The 23293-nt window shown below is 62.5% G+C and overlaps 1 protein-coding gene across 3 annotated transcripts; it reads left to right on the top strand.

Annotated features, from left to right (window-relative positions):
• Window positions 1–988: 988 nt before the first annotated feature.
• Window positions 989–23015, top strand: Rhbdf2 (rhomboid 5 homolog 2). 3 transcript variants are annotated; one of them, XM_048365760.1, is made up of 18 exons: window positions 989–1051; window positions 16089–16251; window positions 16906–17030; window positions 17301–17496; window positions 17608–17811; window positions 18532–18660; window positions 19019–19137; window positions 19231–19425; window positions 19733–19844; window positions 20058–20132; window positions 20268–20429; window positions 20678–20787; window positions 20917–20980; window positions 21086–21180; window positions 21377–21452; window positions 21587–21687; window positions 21829–21982; window positions 22579–23015. In XM_048365760.1, the coding sequence occupies exons 2-18, from the start codon at window positions 16102–16104 to the stop codon at window positions 22996–22998; spliced, it is 2487 nt and encodes an 828-aa protein (XP_048221717.1). In that variant the 5' UTR covers window positions 989–1051; window positions 16089–16101; the 3' UTR covers window positions 22999–23015. The 3 variants fall into 3 exon arrangements, with proteins under 3 accessions (XP_048221717.1, XP_048221716.1, XP_048221718.1); XM_048365759.1 differs by lacking the exon at window positions 989–1051 and adding an exon at window positions 14231–14544; XM_048365761.1 differs by lacking the exons at window positions 989–1051; window positions 16089–16251; window positions 16906–17030; window positions 17301–17496 and having other exon boundaries at window positions 17674–17811; window positions 18532–18655.
• The last annotated feature ends 278 nt before the right edge of the window (window positions 23016–23293 follow it).

Genomic DNA, 23293 nt, shown 5'->3' with positions numbered 1-23293 from the left:
GAAGTTTAAATCAGATGTTTCTGGCTTCTGCATAACTCCAGAGCTCCACCATCTCCTTCTGCCTCATTTTTTTTTCCCCTTCCCACCAAGGAGAGGAAGAATAATAATGGCACTCACTTCTTGGGTGGGCACAATGACAGACCTAGGCTAGAAAGTTTGTCACACACACACACAGATCAGTAGATAAGCCTGTGGTCACACCCAAGGAGGACAGCTGAGTCCAAAGAAGGTGTTGAGGGATTCAGCCACACAGGTGGTAACTGGCAGGGTGAGGATTTGAACCCCCACCTGTTGGTTGTTAGCATCACTTTACCGGTGCTTCTCATTGCATTTACACATCAACTCCATGGAAAGCCCCTAATTTGCTGCTTGGCAAATGAGGATTAGACCAGGAGCTGGGCCCTGGTATCTCCAACTAACCACCAAGAGGCAGGAAGTGGAGCTGTGGCTCAAGTGGTAGAAGGCCAGCCTTGAACAGGAAAGGCTAAGAGACCGAGCCCAGGCCCTGAGAATGTGGGCGCTGGAGGGAGGGAAGGGGAAATTAGGTTACTTTTCCTGAGGAGGGGACATGACATCAGGGTGGCAGCTCAGACCTAAGTGGAGGAGGAGGAGGAGGGGGAGAGAGAGGAGGAGGGGAGGAGGAGGAAGGGTGGGGGTCGGCATGAGGGTGGGAGATAGATCAGCCTGGGCTGGCTCCTCGCTGGGAGCGGAGGCCAGCGCAGCGTGCGGCCCCGCCCAGACCCCGCCCCTACCTCCAGGCCCCGCCCCACCTCCAGGCCCCGCCCCACCTCCAGGTCCCGCCCCGCCTCCAGGTCCCGCCCCGCCCATGACTCCCTGCCCACCCGCCGTCCCGGGCCCCGCCCCTCCCGCCAGGCCCCGCCCCCTCCCCAGTCCGGCCCCGCCCCCTGGCTTCGGGCCCCGCCCCCGCCGCCCGCGCGCAGGTAGGGAAGAGGCGGAGCGGCGGCGGCGCCGGGCGAAGCCACCACCCCGCCGCCGGCCCGCGCCGCTCGGCTCGGAGCTGCGTCCCGGGACGAGGTCCCCGCTCGGCGAGGTGAGCGCGGTGGGACTGGGCGCCCGGCCGCCGGCGCGGGGCAGGCGGCGGGGGCCGGGGCGGGGGGTGAGGCCGCCTCCACGCTTCCCCGAGCGGCTGCGCGGTGGGCGCGCGGTGCCCGCCCGCCGAGCGCCGGGTGCCCGCGTGGACCTCCGGGAGGCCGGGGCCACGCTCGGGCGGCGCCCGCCCGCCCGCCGGCCCCGGGCTGGGCTCGGGCTGGGCGCGCGCCCCCGCCGCGGTCTGCTCGGTTGTCCGGGCGGGTGAGGAAAAGCCCGTCTTTTTGGTCAAACCAAAGCGCCCCGTCTTGCAGCCTGGTTCCTGGAACTGGTGTTTCCTGGAATTTCTCGCCGGCATGGTAACTTTTGTGGGTGCCGTCTGTGCCGTGGAGGGAGCGTGGGTCGGGTGTGGGGTAACCGGTGGTGAGCGGGGTGCGGCCGGGGACCCGCTGGCCGTGTGGGGAGCACGGGTCCTTACCGAGGGACCTCACTGGAGTGAGGCCCCCACCCACCCCCTCAGCCTTCCCCAGCGGCCTGTGCTAGCCACCCCACTCCCGGCCCGGCTCCCACCCGGCTGGGGTGAAAAAAGAATTGTAAACTTGGGGTAAGAATTCAGGAATGGGGGGCCGGGAATGTGGTGTGGATTGGGGATAAAGTGCTTGCCTCGCATGCATGAAGCCCTGGGTTCGATTCCCCAGCACCACATATATAGAAAATGGCCAGAAGTGGCGCTGTGGCTCAAGTGGCAGAGTGCTAGCCTTGAGCGAAAAGAAGCCAGGGACAGTGCTCAGGCCCTGAGTCCAAGCCCCAGGACTGGCAACAAAATAAATAAAAAAAAAATAAATTGAGGAATGGCCCTGAGCCCCTTTCTAGCCTTGGTAATCAGTTATACTTAGAATGTGAACCTAACTCCTTGACCAGGAGGGAGGGACAGTTTGAATTGGGATAAAAAACCTGGCAAAGTGCTCTGCTTGGTGTGTGCCCGCCTAGCTCTGGCTAGAGTAACGGTATCGCATCCTTTCGTGGAAAAGTGAATTGCCTTGAGGAAATCTCCTGTATCTCTGTGTGTCTGCTCAGTTCTGACACCGGAGAGTTGTGCATTTCTAACAGGCAGAAGTTGGAAGCTCAGGGAGGGAGAGAGGACTGCCCAGGTCAGAGACTTGCGGTCCTGCCAGCAATTCAGACCCTCCTTTCTTGGGGTCAGGGGACTCCAGGTGGACTCCTGGAGAGGTTTGCATGTTGAGTTCCACCCTGGTGGAAACAGGTGCTGGGGGCGGGGCTCCAAGGTAGGAGGGGTAACTTTACACCCCCAGGCTGGACTGTAGCTCAGAAAAGGAACCCAGAAGTCCTGACTTCCTAGCTGAGGGGGCTTGGGATGTTGCCCCCCCCGCCATGTCCCTGCAGGGAATTGGGTGAGAAGTTGGAGAGGGACAAGTCCTATATGATCCAGAACTCTCCAGAAACCAGACAGGTAACCCAGGTCTCTCAGTCCTTGCCCAATAGATAGAAAACTAAGGAAGTCTGTGGGCTTAGTGCTTGGAGGGCGGAAAGCCGATAGAAATGTGGTAAGTGACTGTCAACCAAATGGCTAGGTTTAGGAACCCAGCATTCGAGACATTTGCTGGAGCCCTGTCTGTTAGGCCTGATGTGGGGTTGGGAAAGGAAAGGGAAATTTGCCTTACTGACAGCTGTACTGGTTTCCACTGGGGGATGGGGAGGGGAGGTGCTTTTGCTGCTGGGGAATGTTGTTTTGTTTTGTGGTGGTGGGGGGAGGGGCTGGAACTCAAGGCCTCACACTCCTGCTAGGCCTTTTCTGCTCCAGGTTTGCCCTCCCCCTTGAGCCACACCTCCACTTCAGGCACTTGGCTGGTTAATTGGCGATAAGAGTTTTCCCCACACTTTCCAGCTCAGGCTGAGCTTCTAACCCAGATCTTCTGATCACATCCTTGTGAGAAACTAGGATTACCGCATGGCCACAGGCACCCCTGCTGCTCTCCAATGTTTTACAAGGTCCGGAATCACTTGTTGCTTTGGGCAGATAGTGGATAAAGGCCCGAGGCATTGCTAAACATTTTCTGCTGTGTACAGCTCAATCCCTTGAAAGCTGATAGGGTTGTGCTGGCATTGAGAAACGACCAGAGCACCCGGCCCAATGTATACCTCATTGATCTCTTCTCCCTACCTCAGTTGCCCCAGTGGTTAGCAGGAGTTAACTTGGAGTAAGGCTCAATGAGACGAGTGGTATTTCTTCCCTGGGCCTGCGTTCTGCTCTGGTGCTGTTGTCTGCCTCTTCCCTGTGGAGCCCCTGCTTGGTTCGAGTCCTGTGGGAGGGAGCTCAGGCCCTAGGCACTTCACCCCAGGACAGCCTAGGTCAAAGGGTGAGCCAGAGCAGCCCCGAGACTCAAATCCACCAGCCATTTTTCCCTAGCGGGATCACTGAGGCCCGTGTGCATGTGATAGCGTGTGACCGTGTGGAATTTTCCACACCCAACTCCTCCAGTTTAGTTCCACCAGGAAAAGAACATTCAAGGAATTTCCAGGCCCCCATTTCCTCCTAATTGTGGCTTCCTAGTCCTCCCTCGTGCAGTACGAATTTCCCCAGCGGTGGTGGCGGTGGCGGTGGCGGGCACCCTGGCCCGCAGTGGGCTCTGCTGCTGGTGGGTGAGGCAGCCTGGCTTGTGACGTTAGCTGAGCCTCCGCAAGTCTGTGGTCGGCGCAGCCCTCAGGCAGGATGGTTGTGTGGGGTGAGAGGATACGAGTATAACTTTCTGGGAATGGCCGGACTGGCCGGGTGGGACCCGAGTAGATGACAGACACACCTTTCCGTGGGAGCCCAGGCCTTCATTTCCGGAGAGTTCCGCCGCTCCCTGGCCTGGCCCCTTCTTGTACCTGGATTCCTTGTCTGGGAACCCTGGCCAAACAAGAGGGCAGATGAGGGCTTTGGGTTGTTTGGTGTTAAGGCTTTTTACTATATATGAAAAGACTGGAGGTGGGGAGGGGCTGAGAATATGGCTTAGTGGTGAGAGTGCTTGTCTCCCATACATGAAGCTCTGGGTTCGATTCCTCAGCACCACATACACAGAAAAAGCCTGAAGTAGCACTGTGGCTCAAGTGGTAGAGCGCTAGCTTTGAGCCAAAGAAGCTCAGAAACAGTGAGTTCAAGCCCAGGACTGGCGAAAACAAAACAAATAAAATAAAAAGACTGTAGTGAGCCAGTCACTGGCGGCTCGTGGCTGTCATCCTAGCTACTCTGGATGCTGAGGATCTGAGAATTGTGGTCTGAAATGAGCCCAACTAAGAGACTCTTATCTCCAGTTAACTACTGAAAGCTGCAAGTGGAGCTGTGGTTCAAAGTGGTAGAACACTAGCTTTGAACAAAAGAGCTCAGGGACAACCCTCAGGCCCCCGAGTTCAAGCCCCATGACCACCACCAACGAAAGACCAGAGTGAGACTTCTATCTTTACACTGAATAGCAATAGTAATGGCGTTCCCAAGTCGTTTGCCTCTCCATGTACGGGGCCAGGCACCCAGGCCGGTGCAGGGTATTTATCCCCAAAGTAAATAGACTCCCACTGTGCCTGCACATTCCTGAGCCACCTGGTGTGTCACACACACACACACACACACACACACACACAGTTCCTCTCTCTCTCTCTCTCTCTCTCTCTCTCTCTCTCTCTCTCTCTCTCTCTCTCTCTCTCTCTCTCTCTGCTGGCCAGGGAGAGGACTTCCTCTGTGAAAGGAGGAACAAGTCACCCCACAGATGTGCTGGAAGATCATTGGGTTCAGTCTTGCTTTGGGTTCTCTAGTGTTCCCCCCCCCCCCCTTTGGCCTGGGCTCTGGAAGGTGCTATGGCCCTCAGTGAAATTCTGGTTCTGCTTGCACAAACTGCGCCTCAGACGGAGGAGAGCCAGGCAGACAGGAGAGGGGAGCAGGAGGCGGTCACGGGGCTTCCGCGGGGCGCCTGGTCCCGTCTGAGCTTCCTGGACGAGCCACCTTGCCCTGGCGCTTGGCACCCGGCCGACCCCACCCCCATCGGATGCCACCCACTTTGGAGTAGGCCCAGGTGTCACCCCAGCGCCAGAGGGGCTTTCCAGAATGAGCTCACTCTGCATTGCAGGTCAGAAGCTGCTCCCGGTTTCCTTTCCGTCCAGCTGAGCCAGGCTGGGGGAGGAGTGGCGTCACCCGGCACCCCAGCCAGTGCCAGCTGACCTCAGTAGTAGGGTGGCCGGGCCAGGCCAAGTGTGTTCACTCTGTGTCACAGGAGGAGCCGCCACCTGTGCCCCTGGGACACCCCCCCCCCCCCAGTAGAACACCCATCTTTTCTTCTCTCCTTAGGGAGGTGCAGAGGGCCGCCAGCCCGGGTTCTGTACCTTTATCCGGGCGCCTAAACCCCAATCCCTGTGGCTCCGGCACTCTTGGGAGGCGGTCCCGGCCCCATGTGCCCCGGCTCCTCTGGGCACTGGCCTGGTGGTGGGATGACCACGGTGACCCCCAGGAGGAGGGGCGCGGGGCTCCACGCGCACAGCCTGGCAGGCGCTGGCCTGTGAGACTGCTTAGGATGGAAGTCACCTATCCTGGCCAAGCCTCCGTTCCCCACCTGTCCAGATGAGGCTGTGAGGTCCCAGGGTCGTGTCCCCCCCCCCCCCAGCCTTCAGGCAGGGTGTGGCTCTGGTAGGGCTGCAGGGTCGTGGGGCTGCTCTTATGAGCTAGTCTTTTGGGGGGGGAGGGGTATATGAAAACACGCACCCAGAGTGGCTGGATTCTAAAATGGCTGTATCTGGGGAGGGGGGGGCGGGGGGGACCTTTTTGTGGGTGGCCAAGGGACTATCAGTGGGTTTCCGTCGGGGTCTGAACTGCTGTCCCCCCCTCCCCTGGGATCTCCCCAGCCTATCTCACCAACGGCATTGGGGATCACTAGAGGGGCTGCCCCCCTCCCCCTCCGCCCAGCCCAAGCAGTCAGCCTGGTTGTCCTGTGCCTCTCTGTGGGGTCCCGGAGCCTGGGCCCCTTCTCTCCAGCGGGGTCCTCCTGAGTTCTTGTCCTGTGGCCACCCGAGGCCTGGAGGGGGAGGGAAGCCCATGGTGGGAGTCAGGGTAGGAGTGGGGCTGAAGCCTGTCCCTTTGGGGCATCTGCCTCCCACCTCCGGCCTCAATTAAGTGAGATAATGCCAGTGAGAGCCCGCGATAAGCTGAACGCTTCCATGACGTCGCTTCTGCTGGAGGGGTCGGAGGGGGTTTTGGAGCCAAAGGTCTTTACACGTCTACTCTCGAGCCACCACCCTAGGCGTGGCCTTTTGCTCCTTGGCCTCCGCAGTGCCCGAAGGCCACCGTAGAGATTAAGAAGGGAATGTGGAACTGGGGATTGGAGGCGTGGCTCAGAGGGTAGGGCGCTAGCCAACGAGCGGAAGCGATGGCAGGTGCCAAGTTCAAGTCTCAGTCTGGGACCTTAAAAAGAGAGAGGGAGAGAAGAAGGTAGGACCCTCTAGGTGCCAGTGGCTCACACTTGTAATCCTCCGCTTCTTAGGAGGCTGAAGTCTGAGGATCCTGGTTTGAAGCCAACCCCAGGCAGGAAAATCCACGAGACTTTATCTCCAGTTAACCACCAAAAAAAGCCTGAAGTAGAGCTGTGACTCAAATAGTAAAGCGCTAGCCTTGAGCAGAACCGCTCAGGGAGCCAGGTGGGAGTGGCCCATGCCTGTCATCTAGCTAGGAGAGCAGGAGGCTGAGATCTGGGATCGGGGTTCCCAGCCAGACATGCAATACAGTCCACGAGACTCTTACATCCAATAAACTACCCCTCCGCCTCCAGGAAAAGCCACAAGTGGAGTCCTTGGTCAAGCGATAGGACATCAGCCTTGAGCAAAAAAGCTCAGGGACAGTGCCCAGGCCTTGAGTTGAAGTCTCAGAAGAGGAAGAAGAAATAGGACTATGGACAGGTCACAGCCCACCTGACTTCCTACCTGATTGGTGACTTATCCTTTCCAAGCCTCAGTTTCCCCACCCGTCAGGTAGAGCTCTGTCCCCTCGAGAGCGAGCGCTCCACTCAGATGTCGAGGCGGCCGCGTGACCAATGGTGGCACACCTTTGCCAGGAACAAAAGGAGCCTGCGCTTGACCTTGGGGATCTGCGGCCTCTGCCTGCTCGGCTCGCTCTGTGGCGGACAGCACCCCATCACGGCTCAGGCCCGCAGGCTTCCGGTGGCCAGGCGGCCAAGCCAGGTGCCACCCTTGTCTGTGGCCCCCAGCGCTTCTCATTCTCCAGTAACAGAACCCCCAGTGCCCCACGTGAGGTGGCAGCCATGCAGCCTGGTCAGCCCAGCCTACCCGGTATGGGCCCTGTCTTTGCCAAATGCCCTGGCACCTACTGGGGCCCGGGCCAGTCCCTTCCTGGGGAAGTGAGGAGCCCCAGGGCAGGATTCTGGGAAATCAGGTTTATTATTCCTTAATGAGTGTTTACAAGCTGAGAAGTGTTGGTGTGGCATAGTCCCTCCCTGCCAGGGGCTCTAGGCAGGGCCTAGAGCTGAGCTGGGCCTCTCTCTGCAGGCCCTGGTCTGCGTGTGGAGGAGACACACCCAGGGCACACCTGTAGCTCCTTGCAGCTCTGGTCTTCACGGCCTGCCAGCTCGGGGCCTGTCTGGTTCAGTCACACAGGCAAGGTGCTTTTCCTCTGTGAGCTTGGTCCCTCCGCTGGGTTAAGCCTGTGAAGAGACGGCGTCACACAGATGGGAGCCCATTTACCCGGAAGCTCTGCAGCATCTTAGGCATAAATAAAGCTCAGAGATGCTGAGTGATTCGTCCACTATTGCACAATAGTCGGGGCCTGGCCTTGTGACCCTATTTTCCCTGAGCTGAGCGGTCTTTTCACTCTCTGTAGCCAGGCCATGAGGATGTGGGTGGACATTGGGTGGGCATTTGGGAAATGGCATGCACAAGACAGAACCCAGCATGGGGGTGTCAAAGAGCCCCTAGAGGGTCTCCTGGACTCCTCCGTGCAGCACCCCAGTCCCGTCCCAGCCACTGAGTGGGAGCCAGGCCTCTACTGCTCCCCAGAACCAGCAGAAAGCCGGTTCCCCAGAGGCAGGTCTTCCAGGCGAGCGGCGTTGGTGCGGCGTGGCTTCCTCCCGGGCCCTGGTGCGGGGCCCTGGTGCGGAGCCCTGCAGCTATTTCCCCGGGCATGGGAGGACACCTGCTGTCCACCCGGCCTGCTGCCACTAGTTGCTTCTGGGGCTGAAATCTTCAGGGGTGTCAGGGACTGTGGCCCGCTGGCGTGGAGCCTGCCTCCGTGTGACTAGCGACCGTCGCAGCTTGGCCTCTGCAGTGCAGGGTTCAGACACCTAGTTCAGCGCAGTTCATGGGCCAGCAGAGGAGGATTTTCACTGGCAAGTGGTTTGGAGAGCCCAGGTGGACCGGGCAGAGGATCGAGGCCCACCCCCCCCCGCCCTGCTTTGAGGACAGGGTGCCCCTCCTCCCACGCCTGGCTTAGATCCACCCTGCTCTCATGGCCCTGGAACCCAGTGCCCGCTTCCTGTGTCTGTGGCGGGGCCGTGACCAGGCTGCGATGACGGAGCTGCTCCAACTGGGTCAGGAGAGCCCAGAGCCCCCCAGCGTCAGCAGCCCTCCAGTTCTTTGGCCTTAGTGCTTCTCCTGGGGCTTCACCTGGACCTGGGCGCTGGCCCTGAGCATCTGTCCTCAAGGCCAGTGCTCTGCCACGTGAGCTACGGCTGCATTTGTGGCTCCGGTCGTGAATTGAAGCTGAGTCTCAGGGGCTGGGTGCCAGTGGCTCACACCTGTAATCCCAGTTACCCGGGAGGCTGAGATCTGAGGATTGTGCGGTTCAAAGTTAGCCTGGGCAGGAAAGTCTGAGACTCTTAAGGACTCTAGTTCTTTACCTTGTGAACTGAGTTGGAGTCAGGCCCTGGGAGAGGAAGGAGAAGAAGCCCTGGGGGCTCTGGGGGAAGGACCTGCTGTTTCTTCTTCTTCTTTTTTTTTTTTTTTTTTTTGGCCAGTCCTGGGCCTTGGACTCAGGGCCTGAGCACTGTCCCTGGCTTCTTCCCGCTCAAGGCTAGCACTCTGCCCCCTGAGCCACAGCGCCCCTTCTGGCCGTTTTCCATATATGTGGTGCTGGGGAATCGAACCGAGAGCTTCATGTGTAGGAGGCAACCTCTCTTGCCACTAGGCCATATTCCCAGCCCTTTCTTCTTCTTTTTAACTGTACTTGGGGTGTGTGTGTGTGTGTTTCCTTTCTGGTACTGGGGATGGAACCCAGGACGTTGCACTTGCTAGGCAGGCGCTCTGCCACAGAGCTGCATCCCAGCCCTTGCGGCTTCTGCCTTGGGCGCGAGGAGCCCGCGGAGTCTGTGTTGGTGGTGCCAGCTCCTGGCCTCGGGGGACGTGGCTGCTTCCGAGTCCCCTTGTCCTCTTCCCTCCTCTCTCCAGAGTCCCGCCGGGGCCTGGTCCTTGGGCTTGTGCCTCTCTGGCTCCCCTGGCCCTTTCCAGGCCTCCATCCTTGCTGCCCCTTGCCAGGGCCGAGTCGCTCCCCGGTGGACTGTCCTTCCCGGCCATCGGGGCTGAAGCACTCCCCGAGGCCAGCGGAATTGCTGTCTTCCCAGGGATGGCAGCGAGTAAGGCACACCCCCCCCCCCCACTTCCTTTTTGCTGCTTTCTAAGCACCACCCTGGTTCCCGGCAAGGCCAGGGGAAGGGGGGAGTTTTGGTTTCTGTGGCTGGGAAGCAGGGACCGAGAGACTTCCTTACCCCAGCCCTTGCCGTGTCACGAGCCTGTGATCCGCCAGGGCCTCCGGCTGCGCGCCCTGGAGGCCTGGCCAGAGCACCAGAACCGGACATGGCTGCTCACCAGGCCTGCTTTCTACACTTTCACCATCCACGTGACCTGTGCCCCTCCCTTGAGGTGACTGGTGGTCCCCCCTCCTTTACTCTGTGGGGAGAGGTAGCTGCTGGCTCCTTGTCCAGGGGCCCTTCCCTCCCTCCTGTCCTCATTCCCAGCCACACTTGGGCTTGGCCCCTTGGGTCAGGCCCTCGCCTGTTGGGGCTCACGCTGCCCTCGGCCTCAGCTGGTGGAGGCTGGGGTGTGGGAACTCGTCCACCCTTTGCAAGAACACGAGAGCCTCCAGATTCCTGCCGGCCAGCGTGGGGGCGCACGGGTGGTGGGCAGAGTGAGGGGGCGTGGACTGAGGCTTGTGGGTACAGGTGGAATGGCACATGGAGGGGACAGGAAGCTGGCCCCGTGTCAGGGTTTGGGCTCCTGCCACCTGCTTGGTGGGGGAGGGCGCCTGCCACCCCACACCCTGCCCGGACTGGCCTTTAGCAGTGCTTGGGGTAGGTGTGGGGGGGGTCCCGGGGTGCCTTGGCCCGGTCTACCTCAACCAGGCTCGGCTAGGAGTGCCGGGGCCCGCCCTTTGTGGGGAAACCGGATTCTCTGGGCAGCGGCTGGGGTTTCTGAGTCTGCATTTCTGTGCGTCTGTCCCGGCTGCCCGGGCAGATGGCTGTCTGAAGAGGGGTGCTGACCCCAGTCTGCGATGATGGGGTACCTTGAGGTCCCAACGCTGCATTTTACTTTCCTCCTGCATCTGCCGTGCCCACGCCCATGCCAAGCACCACCCTGGAGAAAGAGTGAGCACCCAGCAGGCCCCTAACTTTTCCTGCGCAGAGCCCCTCCTGGTCATCTAGGTCAGCTTCCAGCTTGCGGCCCTGGCCCGGGCCTGGCGGCCTCCTTCCCCGCCCCCCGCGTGGGCCAGCTGGGCAGCTGGGCCGGCCCGAGGGTCTTCAAAAGCATGGCGGATGTGACTGTGGGCTGGAGGAAGCTAGCTCCCAGGATGTCACAATTTCCTCCGCAGTGAGCAAGCATTCCGGGGCAGGAGACGCGTGGTGGGCAGGGCCACCCAGCCTCCGGTGCTTTCTCCCGCCTGGCCAATGCCCCAGTCAGCTGGAGCCCGGAGTGGGCCTGACAGCCCTGCCCCTGCCACCTGCCAACTCCCCGGCCCAGACCCTAACCCCCAGGAAAAGGGTTGCAGAGGTGAGCCCCTCCTCACCACAGGGGGACGGACGTGTGGGCTTTCGGGAGGCCAGGGCTGGGCCCTCCCCATGTCCACCTCCCTGAGTCACAGAAAGCAAGGTGGCTTAGTCTGTAAACCCGGCTTCTGTGGGGACTTGAGCTCAGGAAGATCATGGTTCAAAGCCAGCTTGGGCAAAACGTTTGTGAGATTCGCCCCTGCCGTCTCAGCCAGTGGAACGTGGTGGTGGCAGTGGTGGCGGCGGTGGTGGTGGTCGTGGTGGTGGTGGTGGTGGTGGTGGCGGTGGTGGCGGTGGTGGTGGTGGTACACACCTGGTCTGTCAACCCAGCTATGCGGGAGGTGTAAACAGGAGAGCTGAGGGCCAGGCCTGGCCATAAACCTGAGATTGGACAGAGGGAGGAAAACAATGAAAGCAAAAAGGGCTGAGGGGGCATGACTCAAGTGGTAGAGCTTTGCCTATCGAGCATGAGGTCCTGAGGTTTCCTCCCCCGGAAAAAAAGGAGAGAGGGAAACTGAGGCACAGGGGAGCAGGTCCTGAGCTCTCCCCCAGGGTTTCATGATGCCCTCCGCATGTGATGGGAGTGGCCTTGCTCCTTGCTAGTCCTGCCCCCCTGCCTGAGGTCAGGGGCTCTCTGGCCGGCCCTCAGGGTTTCCCTGGGGCTGATCCGCCTCTGCCCGGTGTCTTCTCTTCCTGTCAGGAGACTGGCCCCAGGCCAGCGGCATAGAGAGGGTCTTTAGTGGGGGCCTCGGCTGGGCTGGCCGGCCGAGGAGCTGGGGGGGTGGGGATCCCCTGGGGCCTCCTTGGGGGGCCCACCAGCATCCAGCTCCTCCACCCAGGCTCTGCGGTGGGCGGGGAGCCCTCGGGGGCCCCCCGGAGGGGCAGCTTCCCGGACCGGCTGCCGGCCCGGGAGGAAGGGCTTCTGTCCAGTGTCTGTGTGGCCTGAGCACCCCACACCTCCCCGTCCAACTTCTCCATCCAGCTGAGTCACCCCGAGGATTCCTGCCCAGACAGATAGGTAGGAATCGGTGAGAGCACAGTAAGAAAGGGGTTGGCTCTGGTGGTGTGCAGGCAGGCTTCCAGGAGGAGGTGACATGGTTGGCCAGGCGGAAGGGGGGACCGCCTGGTATGGTCTGGGGGTCAGAGATAGGAGGCAGGACCTTGGGAAGCTCTGGAGCTCAGCCCAGAGAACCGACGCTGGGGGCTGGGAATGTGGCCTAGTGGTAGAGTGCTTGCCTCGTGTACATGAAGTTCGATTCCTCAGCACCACATATATAGAAAATGGCAGGATGGGGCTGGGGATATGGCCTAGTGGCAAGAGAGCTTGCCTCCCATACATGAAGCCCTAGGTTCGATTCCCCAGCACTACATATACGGAAAACGGCCAGAAGGGGCGCTGTGGCTCAGGTGGCAGAGTGCTAAGTCTTGAGCGGGAAGAAGCCAGGGACAGTGCTCAGTCCCTGAGTGCAAGGCCCAGGACTGGCCAAAAAAAAAGAAAAAAAGAAAATGGCAGGAAGTGGTGCTGTGGTTCAAGTGGTAGAGTGCCAGCCTTGAGCAAAAAGAGGCCCAGGCCCTGAGTTCAAGCCCCGGGACTGGCAAAAAAAAGAACTGACTCTGAAGAGATAGGATCCATTCTGAGTTCCAGAAGGATCTATCCTGCCTTGTAACCATATGAAGGCTAGTTTCCCCCGTGCCCCCACCAGCTTCTCTCCCCCTTGTGCCAGTTTCCCTGGGCGATGGCCGCCCGATGCCCTCTCACTGTGTCCTGGTCCCAGAGGTGGCCAGCTGAGGAGCTCTGTGGAGGGGGCCCCCGGGGAGGCTGTTACCTTGGAACTGGCCCCATGTGGCGTCTTCCCCTGCCAGCCCGCCTGGCCCCACCTGGAAAGAACTCAGCCTGATGGGGTGGGGTTCGGGGTCCAGGATCCCTTGGGATAGAGCAGCCAGGACCAAGGCTGTTGGCTGTCGTGCCTTAGAGAAGTATAAATGTCCACGGCCAGCTCTGCCTCAGTTGCTCACCTAGGACTCTTCTCTGTCTAGCACTCCTCACTTGGGGCTGGGGGACTTTCAAAACCAAAGGCTTTAGGGGCTGGGAAGGTGGCTTAGTGGTAGAGTGCTTGCCTAGCATGCATGAAGCCTTGGGTTCGATTCCTGAGTACCACATAGACAGAAAAAGCCAGAAGTGGCACTGTGGCTCACGTGGTAGAGTGCCAGCCTTGAGCAAAAAGAAGCTCAGGGACAGTGCTCAGGCCCTGAGTTCAAGCCCCAGGACTGGCCAAAAAAACAACAACAAAAAAAAACACAAAGGATTTTTTCCCTCCTGGGTCCTGGGGGCTTGAACTCAGGGCACTGTCCTTGAGCTGCTTTTGCTCAAGGCTAGAGCTCAGTTAGTTGAGCCACAGCACCACTCCTGGCTTCTTCTGAGCAGTTAATTGGCGATAAGAGTCTTGCCTTTCCTACTCGTGCTGTCTTTGAGCCGTGCTCCTCAGGTCTCGGCCTCCTGAGTAGCTAGGAGCACCCAGCAGAACCAAAGGCTTTGCTCCAGCCTGTGAAGCACAAAGGCTCCTGCCCCATGGTGCCCAGAGGGCGCCCTGGGCAGCCTCAGGCCTGGCCCGCACTTCTTTCCTTTTGTCTTTGATGCTGCTGCAGCTCCTTCGGGGGGGGGTCTTCCAGTCCCAGGTGTGCCCGGCTTTAGGGGAAGGGGGGGTTCCTGCACCCCTTCCTGGCCGTGTGAGCTTGGGTAGCCCTTCTGCTCCCCTTGACAGTACGGAAGCAGTGGTAACTAGAAGGGCGAAGGCATGTAGAGGCCCAGCAGGACTCCACCCCAACACCAATGCAGTCCAGCACCGAGGCTCTTCCCAGCAGCCCTTGAGGCCCCTCCTGCCCCGCCCCCGGTGTAGACCCTGCATGGGACTTGCTGTCAACCCAGAGGTGCTGCTGCTGAGTCCTTCTCTTCTCAATGGCTGATCCCAGCTTGTGTGGGTTTTCACTCCCTAAGTGGCCCCCGGGTGGACCCTGCCTCCCACACCGGCTTCAGGCTGATGGAGAGCAAACTGCAGTCAGAAGCCAGCCACGGGGTGCTGGACTTTGCAGGTGTTTCCGCACTACGGAAATACAGAAAGGGTCTATCCTGAGCCTGACCCTACTGCCTGCCTCCCCAGAACCAGGCGGGGTGCGGGGAGGTAAAGGCTGAGGCCCCTGGGCACCAAGGTGGGAGATGCCCGGCCCGGCATCATAGGGGCCTTGCTCTGGGTCTCCTTTGGTCCCCCTTTCTCAGAGATGGGGGGAATTAGTACCGTTTTGTGCACAACCCTCAAGACTGTCCTTTCTCTCACAGGCTGACAGTGCTTGGGAGCCACCGTGCCCGCTGCCCACGGAGCTGAGCCTTGACCTTCACAGGGTGAGGAGACGAGGATGCTCTAGACACCGCCCAGCAAGCCCAGGAAGCCCCCGGCCGAGCCCTGAGCGCAAGGTACGAAAGCCTGACACCTGTTTGTTTGGTTACTTCCAGTTGTATTTTCTTTTTCTTTTCCAGACCTGCAGCTTGAACTCAGGGCCTGGGCGCTGTCCCTGAACATTTTTGCTCAAGGCTAGCGCTCTACCACTTGAGCCACAGCCCCCAACTTCTGGCATTTATTGGAGATAAGGGTCTCGTGGGTTTTTCTTTTGGGGCTGTCTTTGAACCGAGATCCTCAGATCTCAGCCTCCTGAGTAGCTAGGATGACAGGCGTGAGCCCCTAGCACCTGGCTTGTTTTTTGACAAACGGGTACTGGCAGCTCCTGCGGGGCCAGCGAGCGCTCTTCCGGGAGCATCAAGATAGGTAGAACAGGAATAGTCAGTCCACTGAGCAACAGGGATGGCCGCCAGGAAGGCAGAGCTACTCCGGGAGGGGAGGGCAAGGGCGTCGGGAGGGCCTGCGCCTCTGCCACGCGGTGATCCGGGGTGCGGGGGAGCAGCTTGGGGCGAGGCTCGACATTTCTGGAGCCCCCCGGTGAGGTTTCCCTGTGGGGCGCTGGGGCTGGAAGGGCCTGGCACGTGCTAGACGGGCTCTCCCGCCGCGCGGTGCCCCCGCCGCCGCCGCCGTGGTGGTGAGGTTTTCATCGCTTTGTGGAGATCTAGATCACATCATCCACTTCAGATTCACCATTCAGCAGCCTTAGTCTGTGCACAGGGCTCTTTGTGCAGACGTCACCTGTCAGTCTTAGGACGTTCCCATCATGCCAGAAAGAAGCCCCCTGCTCCCCTTGCCCAGCCATAAACAGCCCTAATCCGCTTCTGGAGATCCAGGCCCCCACCCACCCCACCCCACCCCTGCGCAGCTCAGTACCCTCTTCACAAAACTGGGCCCGTCATCCCTGGCCTTGTTAAAGCGGAAGAAAAACTAAAGCTGCCCAGGGACCTTAGGAAGTAGAGGAAGAGGATAGGCAGGGACTGTCCCTCCAGCTCTCCTCTGCCTGCCTCCCTTCCTCCCCTGCCCTCCCTTCCTGTCCCCCCTCCTCCTCTCTCCCTCTCCCCCCTCCCCACCCCTCCCCTCTCCTCATCTTTTTTTTGGCCAGTCCTGGCCCTTGAACCCAGGGCCTGGGCACTGTTCAAGGCGAGCTCTCTACCGCTTGCGCCACAGCGCCACTTCAGACTTTTTCTGAGTAGTTTATTGGAGATGAGAGTCTTGTGGACTCTGCTGCCAGGTCTGGCTTTGAACCGTGATCCTTGGGTCTCAGCCTCCTGCGCAGCTAGGATTCCAGTGCCTGGCCATGGTTTGGTTCTTGCCTGAAGCAGAGACAGCAAGTCTAGGGCCTGCTGACCCCTGCTGGTCTGCAGGGCAAATGTAGGTCAGAAATAGACCTCCAGCTACTCCACCCAGCCCGGGTTTCAGTCCCTGCAGCTGGCTTGGCTCCCATGCCGGGCAGGTTGGTTCTGGCCTTGGTTGGCCGCCTGCCTTGCCGCCGGGGTTCCCACACCCCTAGAATCCTGCCCCCATCCGCTCACGCCTGCCTCCTTCCCCGTCTCCATTCCAGCCTCCCGCCCACCATGGCCTCCGCTGACAAGAATGGGGGGAGCCTGTCCTCCGTGTCCAGCAGCCGTCTACAGAGCCGGAAGCCACCCAACCTGTCCATCACCATCCCTCCCCTTCCCCCCGAGACCCAGGCCCCCAGCGAGCGGGACAGCATGCTGCCGGAGGTGAGGACTCGCCCCGGGGCCACAAGCAACGCCTCTAAGAAGCCACCTCTTGGGTCACTGTTGTCCATGCATGTTGTCCATTCCCCCCTCTCCCCTGCCTGCCTGGGCCCAGGACATGGCAAGGAGCAAGGCCCTGAATTGCAGAGGGCCGGGGCGGGGAGGGCATGCCGCCCCCAAGAAGGGCAGGCGCAGGGTCCCCCCGCCCCGCTGCAGCCCGGCCATCGTGGAGGAGGGAATGAACTCATGTTTACAACCATCTGGACGCCTGCCCCATAAAGAGCTCATTGAGAGCCGGCCCCGAGTAGCGTGGGCTTCCCACGCAGCCCGGGACATAAAGGGAGCTGTGCTGCTGCCCGCCGCAGCCCCCTGCAAGGGCTCCGCAGAGCACAGGCCAAGCAGGCAAGCACGTCACGCACAATGGAAAGTTCTGGGTGCCGAGGGCACGCGGAGGTTTGCTGGAAGCGTCAGGAAGTGTTTTCCACGCTGCAGGGCGGCTCCTGGATAGAGCACTCGCCCGCGCTGCGTGCCACCCCGGCTCCCGCCCCATCCACTGTGAGATGAGCGGAGCTGGGGGGGCGGGGCCGAGCCGGTCCCGGGGTCCTGGGGTCGGGGCTGTGTGTCACCTCCCGTCCTGTGCTCCCCGCCTCCCCGCAGAGGCCCAAGAACCCAGCCTACTTGAAGAGCGTCAGCCTCCAGGAGCCGCACGGACAATGGCACGACGGCGCGGAGAAGCGCCCCGGCTTCCGCCGCCAGGCCTCTCTGTCCCAGAGTATCCGCAAGTGAGTGCCCGTCCCCAGCCCCGGGCCCGGACCCCGGGTCCCCACTCTGCAAGTAGACGGGCATCAGTGAGCCGCAGCTCCCCACACAGGTGGGGAAACTGAGGCCCAAGGGGCATGCGCGGCAAGTCTGAGAGGAGGCCCCGGCCGGGCTCTGCCCCTCCTGCTCCAGCCTTCCTTCCACCGCGGGTCCTGGGCTCTGGCTGGGGCCTGGGCAGGTTGACCCCGCACACCCACACTCGTGCCCACCACCCGCCCTGCCCCGCCCCGCAGGGGCACAGCCCAGTGGTTTGGCGTCGGCGGCGAGTGGGAGGGCAAGCGGCAGCACTGGCAGCGCCGCAGCCTGCACCACTGCAGCGTCCGCTACGGCCGGCTCAAGGCCTCGTGCCAGAAGGACCTGGAGCTCCCCAGCCAGGAGGTGCCCTCCTTCCAGGGCATCGAGTCTCCCAAATCCTGCAGGATGCCCAAGGTGGGCCTCCCCCTCCCCCGGGGGCACGGGGGGGGATGGGGGAGGGCGGGCGGGCGGGCGGGCAGCTCCTCGGGGGCCCAGGCCGCTCTGCTCACCCTCCGACCCTTCCAGATTGTGGATCCACTAGCCCGGGGCCGGGCCTTCCGCCACCCAGACGAGGTGGACCGTCCCCACGCCCCTCACCCGCCGCTGACCCCGGGGGTCCTGTCCCTCACCTCCTTCACCAGCGTCCGCTCCGGCTACTCGCACCTGCCCCGCCGCAAGAGGATGTCCGTGGCCCACATGAGCTTCCAGGCCGCCGCCGCCCTCCTCAAGGTGAGACGCGGGGACCCCGGGCAGAGCCAGGCCCCATCCTTCCGGCTTGTCCCCCTGGGAGCCCCCCACTGCCCCTCGAGTTCATGTCATAAGCCGAGGGAGCAAGGGGCGGGCTGGTGCTCACTGGGCACTTCCTGTGCTTTCTGAGTCCACTACGTGTGGGGCACTCGGGCGGCCCAGGCTGGTGGGGTCCCCCGGAGGGGACCCGCATTCAGCTGATCCCGGAAAGTAGGGAAATACTCTCTCCGGGCAGGAGTGGAGGCCACGGCGTGTTCCGCGGAGGGAACGGCCCGTGCGAAGGCCTGGCGGGGCGGCGGGGCACCTTGGAGAGGCAGCCATTTGCCGTGGCTTTGTGAAAGGGGGGTGGCTGGGGGGAAGGGTCGGGCAGGTGGGCAAGGGGCTGCTGCGGGTGGCCAGGAGGCAGAAAGGAGGGGGAGCTGCCGAGCCTTGTACGGAGTGTGCGGGGGGGGGGGGGGGGGGGGGAGGGCGTTGGTCATCTGCTCAAGTCAGAGGAGAGGAGCCGACTCCAAACACGAGAGGGGAGTTCAAGGCCAAGGGCAGCTGTACCTGGTCTTGCCCTCCACTCCGCAGCTGTGCGCACCTCTCAGACGCTCCCTGCCCGCCCGCCTGCCCGCCAGGGAGCCGCCCCGGGGGCTGTGGCGTGGGCTGGGGTGGGGTGCTGGGTCCTGGTCCCCATGCCTGTCTCTGGCCCACACCCAGGGGCGCTCAGTGCTGGACGCCGCTGGCCAGCGGAGCCGGGTGGTCAAGTGCAGCTTCGCCTACCCCAGCTTCCTGGAGGAGGATGCGGTTGATGGGGCGGACACCTTCGACTCCTCCTTTTTTAGTAAGGCAAGCATGGGGTGTGGGCCCTGGGGACGGGGTGGGGCGGCCTGGGGCCCCTGAACTCTCCAAAGACCCATCGGCCATTGGGGTAGGGTGGGGTGTTTCTGTGCCAGTACCTGGGGCTTGAACTCAGGGCCTGCGTGTTGTCCCTGAGCTCCTTTTGCTCGAAGCTAGCGCTCCACCACTTGAGCCACAGCGCCACTTCTGGCTTTTTCTGAGTGGCTTACTGAAGATAAGAGTCTCACGCAATTTTCCTGCCTTCAAACTGTGATCCTCAGATCTTAGGCTCTTGAGTAGCTAGGATTACAGGCCTGGGCCACCAGCAGCCTGCCCTCACGCTGTCTTTTGGGGTCCCCCACCCTAGGAGGAAATGAGCTCCATGCCCGATGACGTGTTCGAGTCTCCCCCGCTCTCTGCCAACTACTTCCGCGGGGTTCCGCGCTCGGCCTCCCCAGTCTCCCCCGGCGGGATGCAGATCGCCCTGTGAGTGTGGGGTTGGGTCCGGCCCTGCCCCTGCCGCGTGCCCAGGAAGGATGGCGGGGTCATCAGGCTAAGATCCGCCGTCCCTGGGGGCAGGAAGGACGGGGCCCGAGCGGCCGCGCCCGCGGCCCGGCGGGGCACGCGCATCGCCTCCAAAGTGAGGCACTTCGCCTTTGACCGGAAGAAGCGGCACTACGGCCTGGGCGTGGTGGGCAACTGGCTGAACCGCAGCTACCGCCGCAGCATCAGCAGCACGGTGCAGAAGCAGCTGGAGAGCTTCGACAGCCACCGGTGAGCCCCCCGCCCCGCCCCCCGCCCCGTCGAGCGTCTGTCAACCCAGCCGCACGGGAGGTGCGGGGAGGATCGTGAGTCCAGCCAGTGAGACCCTAGAAAAGTAGCCAGAGGGGCGGGAGGCTCGGCTCGAGCGGTACAACACTCTCCTGGTTAAGCGTGAAGCTGTAAGTTCAAACCTCACTACCTCAAAGAATAAAAACGTTGCTCCGGGGCCGGGCGGTCCCGGGTGAGTTGGGGTGAACCGCAGCAGGACACCCGTCGCTGAGCGGCGCGCTGACCCCCAGGCCTCCGCCCCCGCCCGCAGGCCCTACTTCACCTACTGGCTGACCTTCGTCCACGTCATCATCACCCTGCTGGTTATCTGCACCTACGGCATCGCGCCCGTGGGCTTCGCTCAGCACGTCACCACCCAGTTGGTCAGTCGGGCTCCCCCCAAAAGCCTCCTCAGTGCGGCGGGCACCAAGCTGCGCCCCCCCCCGCCCATACACACCCCGGCCTGCGCCGGAGCTGCTGGGGGAGGGGGGGACAGCGGGCCCTTTCCCGGAGGCTCTGCCCTGGGGACCCTGCCCATCCCTCTCTGCGCACGCGCGGGGCTCTGCAGCTCCTCCCTCCTGCTACCTCCGCGGCAGGTGCTGAGGAGCAAAGGCTTCTACGAGAGCGTCAAGTACATCCAGCAGGAGAACTTCTGGGTCGGCCCCAGCTCGGTGAGGCCCAGTCCAGGCAGGGGGTGTCGTGGGAGTGGGGAGCCCTTGGGCCCTGTGCCCCGCCCCTCCCCCTCCGCTGGGCGAGTTGCCCCCCAAGCCTGGGGCTCTGGCTCACCAGCCCATCCTCCCCCGCAGCTCGACCTGATCCACCTGGGGGCCAAGTTCTCACCCTGCATCCGGAAGGACCGGCAGATCGAGCAGTTGGTGCAGCGGGAGCGGGAGCTGGAGCGAGACTCGGGCTGCTGTGTCCAGAACGACCACTCCGGCTGCATCCAGACCCAGAGGAAGGACTGCTCGGTGGGGCAGCCCCCCGCCCCCCAGTCCCACACCCTCCCTGCCGGCCCTGCCTGGGGGGAGTTCCCTCCTCCCCGCCCTGCCCCCTGCCCGTACCAGGCCAGCATAGGGCACTGTTGCCCAATGGTCACTGTCTTCCCGATGGGTAGGCCCAAGGCCCAGGGGCACGGGACAGGGCCCCTCCTAGAGAGCCCCTGACCTGCGCCAGTGGGTGACCTTGCCCGGCACGATCAGACTCCTCTGCCCTCCAGGAGACGCTTGCCACATTCGTCAAGTGGCAGGATGATACGGGGCCCCCCATGGACAAATCCGGTCTGAGCCAGAAGCGGACATCCGGGGCTGTGTGCCACCAGGACCCTAGGTACAGCCTGGAGCCCCCTGAGGGCCCAGAGTGGCCCCCAGCCTGGCTGCTTGCTGGGGTGCCGGTAGATGGTGTGGCTGGCTGGGATGTCCCCGCCCCCGCCATGCCCAACCTGACCTCTGCCCCCAGGACCTGCGAGGAGCCGGCCTCCAGTGGTGCCCACATCTGGCCTGATGACATCACCAAGTGGCCGGTGAGTGGGCACGCTCTGTGTGAGGGTCCCCAGGCAGAGGGCGGTTGTGGGGGGGGGAGGGAGGGTGTCCCATCACTCAGCTGCCCCCATTTCTGCCCCTCTCAGATCTGCACAGAGGGGGCCCGGAGCAACCACACGGGCATCCTGCACGTAGACTGCGAGATCAAAGGCCGGCCCTGCTGCATAGGGACCAAGGGCAGGTGAGCCGGCTGTCCTGCCTGCCTGCGCCCAAGCTGCAAGGGCCCAGTCCTCCCTCCCCGGCCCCGGGGCTGCCCACGCTGCCAGCAGGGGAGGGGAGCTCGTTCCCAGGCTGCTGTTTCTTCCTGATGGCCTCAGCCAGGTCCTGGTCTCCCACCTGGGGACCCTGAAGCCCCCTCTTCCCTGTCTGTCCCTCAGCTGTGAGATCACCACTCGAGAGTACTGTGACTTCATGCATGGCTATTTCCACGAAGAGGCCACCCTTTGTTCCCAGGTGTGGGCTGGGAGTCAGGGCCGTGGGACTGGGCAGAGGCGGCCGGGGCTGCCCCTTCCTTCCCACGTTGGGGGCCTTGGGCCTGGCCTGGGTCCTGGGCCGCGCTGATGCCCGCTCCCCGCTCGCCCCGTCAGGTGCACTGCTTGGATAAGGTGTGTGGGCTGCTCCCCTTCCTCAACCCAGAGGTCCCGGATCAGTTCTACAGGCTCTGGCTGTCTCTGTTCCTGCATGCTGGGTAAGAGGCTCCTCTCTGCCCCCTCCCTGGAGCCCGGAGCACAGCCCGCTCAGCCCTCCACATCCCCTCCCGCCCCTGCCTGGCCCTGGGGCAGCAGTGCGAGGCTCGCGCCTTCGTGTTCCCCCGTCCCCCCCCCCCCAGCGTGGTGCACTGCCTCGTGTCTGTGGTCTTCCAAATGACCATCCTGAGGGACCTGGAGAAGCTGGCCGGCTGGCACCGCATCGCCATCATCTTTGTCCTCAGCGGCATCACCGGCAACCTCGCCAGCGCCATCTTCCTCCCATACCGGGCAGAGGTGGGGACTCGGGGGGGTCAGGGAGCGGAGGTGGGACAAGGGCCCCTCCTGAGCCTAAAGTTTTGAAGCCTGTCGGGAGGGCTGCTGCTTCCAACCCCGTCGGCCCAGACCCGCCCCAAGGGGCACAGGGCCCCTCCCGTGCCAGGCTCGGCAGCAGATGGACAGCTGAGCTGGGGGGCTTACTGCCCGGTCCCTTAATCCCCCCCTCCCCCCGCAAGAGGGGCCCCGATTCTCCTGAGTCATGTGACTCCGCCCCTCCCTCCTCCCGTCAGCTCTGGGGATTTCCCAGGGCACTGGCCTCTCCCGGTTCCTCGTTCTGCCTGCTTGCACATTACGTGCCTGTCGGTTGAGCCTTACGAAAGTGCCGCGCGTGGGTTTGCTGGACCTGCGGACGCCGCAGTCCTCCCACCCGTCAGCCTCTTCTCGCGCGAGTGTGGTGCTAAGGGGCTCACACCTGGCCCAACACAGTGGCTGCTCCACGTGGACTGACAGGAGCGTTGGGCAGCTGCACCCCGGCCCTGAGTGCTGGGTCCTCCCCAGGCTGCCTCTTGAGCGGTCACCGGAGCTCACGCACCCCCCCTCCCCCGCCACCGCAGGTAGGCCCGGCCGGCTCGCAGTTCGGCCTCCTCGCCTGCCTCTTTGTGGAGCTCTTCCAGAGCTGGCAGCTGCTGGAGCGGCCCTGGAAAGCCTTCTTCAACCTTTCGGCCATCCTGCTCTTCCTCTTTGTCTGCGGCCTCCTGCCTTGGATCGACAACATCGCCCACATCTTCGGCTTCCTCAGCGGCATGCTCCTGGCCTTCGCCTTCCTGCCCTACATCACCTTCGGGACCAGCGACAAGTACCGCAAGCGCGCCCTCATCCTGGTGTCGCTGCTGGTCTTCGCCGGCCTCTTCGCCTCCCTGGTCCTCTGGCTCTACATCTACCCCATCCACTGGCCCTGGATCGAGTACCTCACCTGCTTCCCCTTCACCAGCCGCTTCTGCGAGAAGTACGAGCTGGACCAGGTGCTACACTGACGCCGTCTGCCTGCCCTGCGCCCCCGAGGCTGGTGGCGGGACCCCGGGGCCTCCCTGCCGGGCAGGCCGATCGGGTAAGACGGCCGGTAAGGGCAGGTTCCCGGGGGGAGTAAAGTGTCCCTTCCTCACCCTGTGTGTTGTTCCTGGCCCGGGCCGGGAGGCACCCCAGACATTGCTTCCCTGAGGCTCCTCGCGGTAAGGATCGCCTCGGGGAGGGCAGGAGGGGCCTCCCGGGGCCCTGGGCCGCTGCCTCCGCCGGTACCTTCACTGGGAGTGTGACCTCACCACTCACGGC

The sequence above is a fragment of the Perognathus longimembris genome, chromosome 17, assembly GCF_023159225.1.
Source record: "Perognathus longimembris pacificus isolate PPM17 chromosome 17, ASM2315922v1, whole genome shotgun sequence".
NCBI lineage: Eukaryota > Metazoa > Chordata > Mammalia > Rodentia > Heteromyidae > Perognathus > Perognathus longimembris.
The sequence above is the reverse complement of the archived record's forward strand: the minus strand, read 5'-3'. Positions and strand labels throughout refer to the sequence as shown.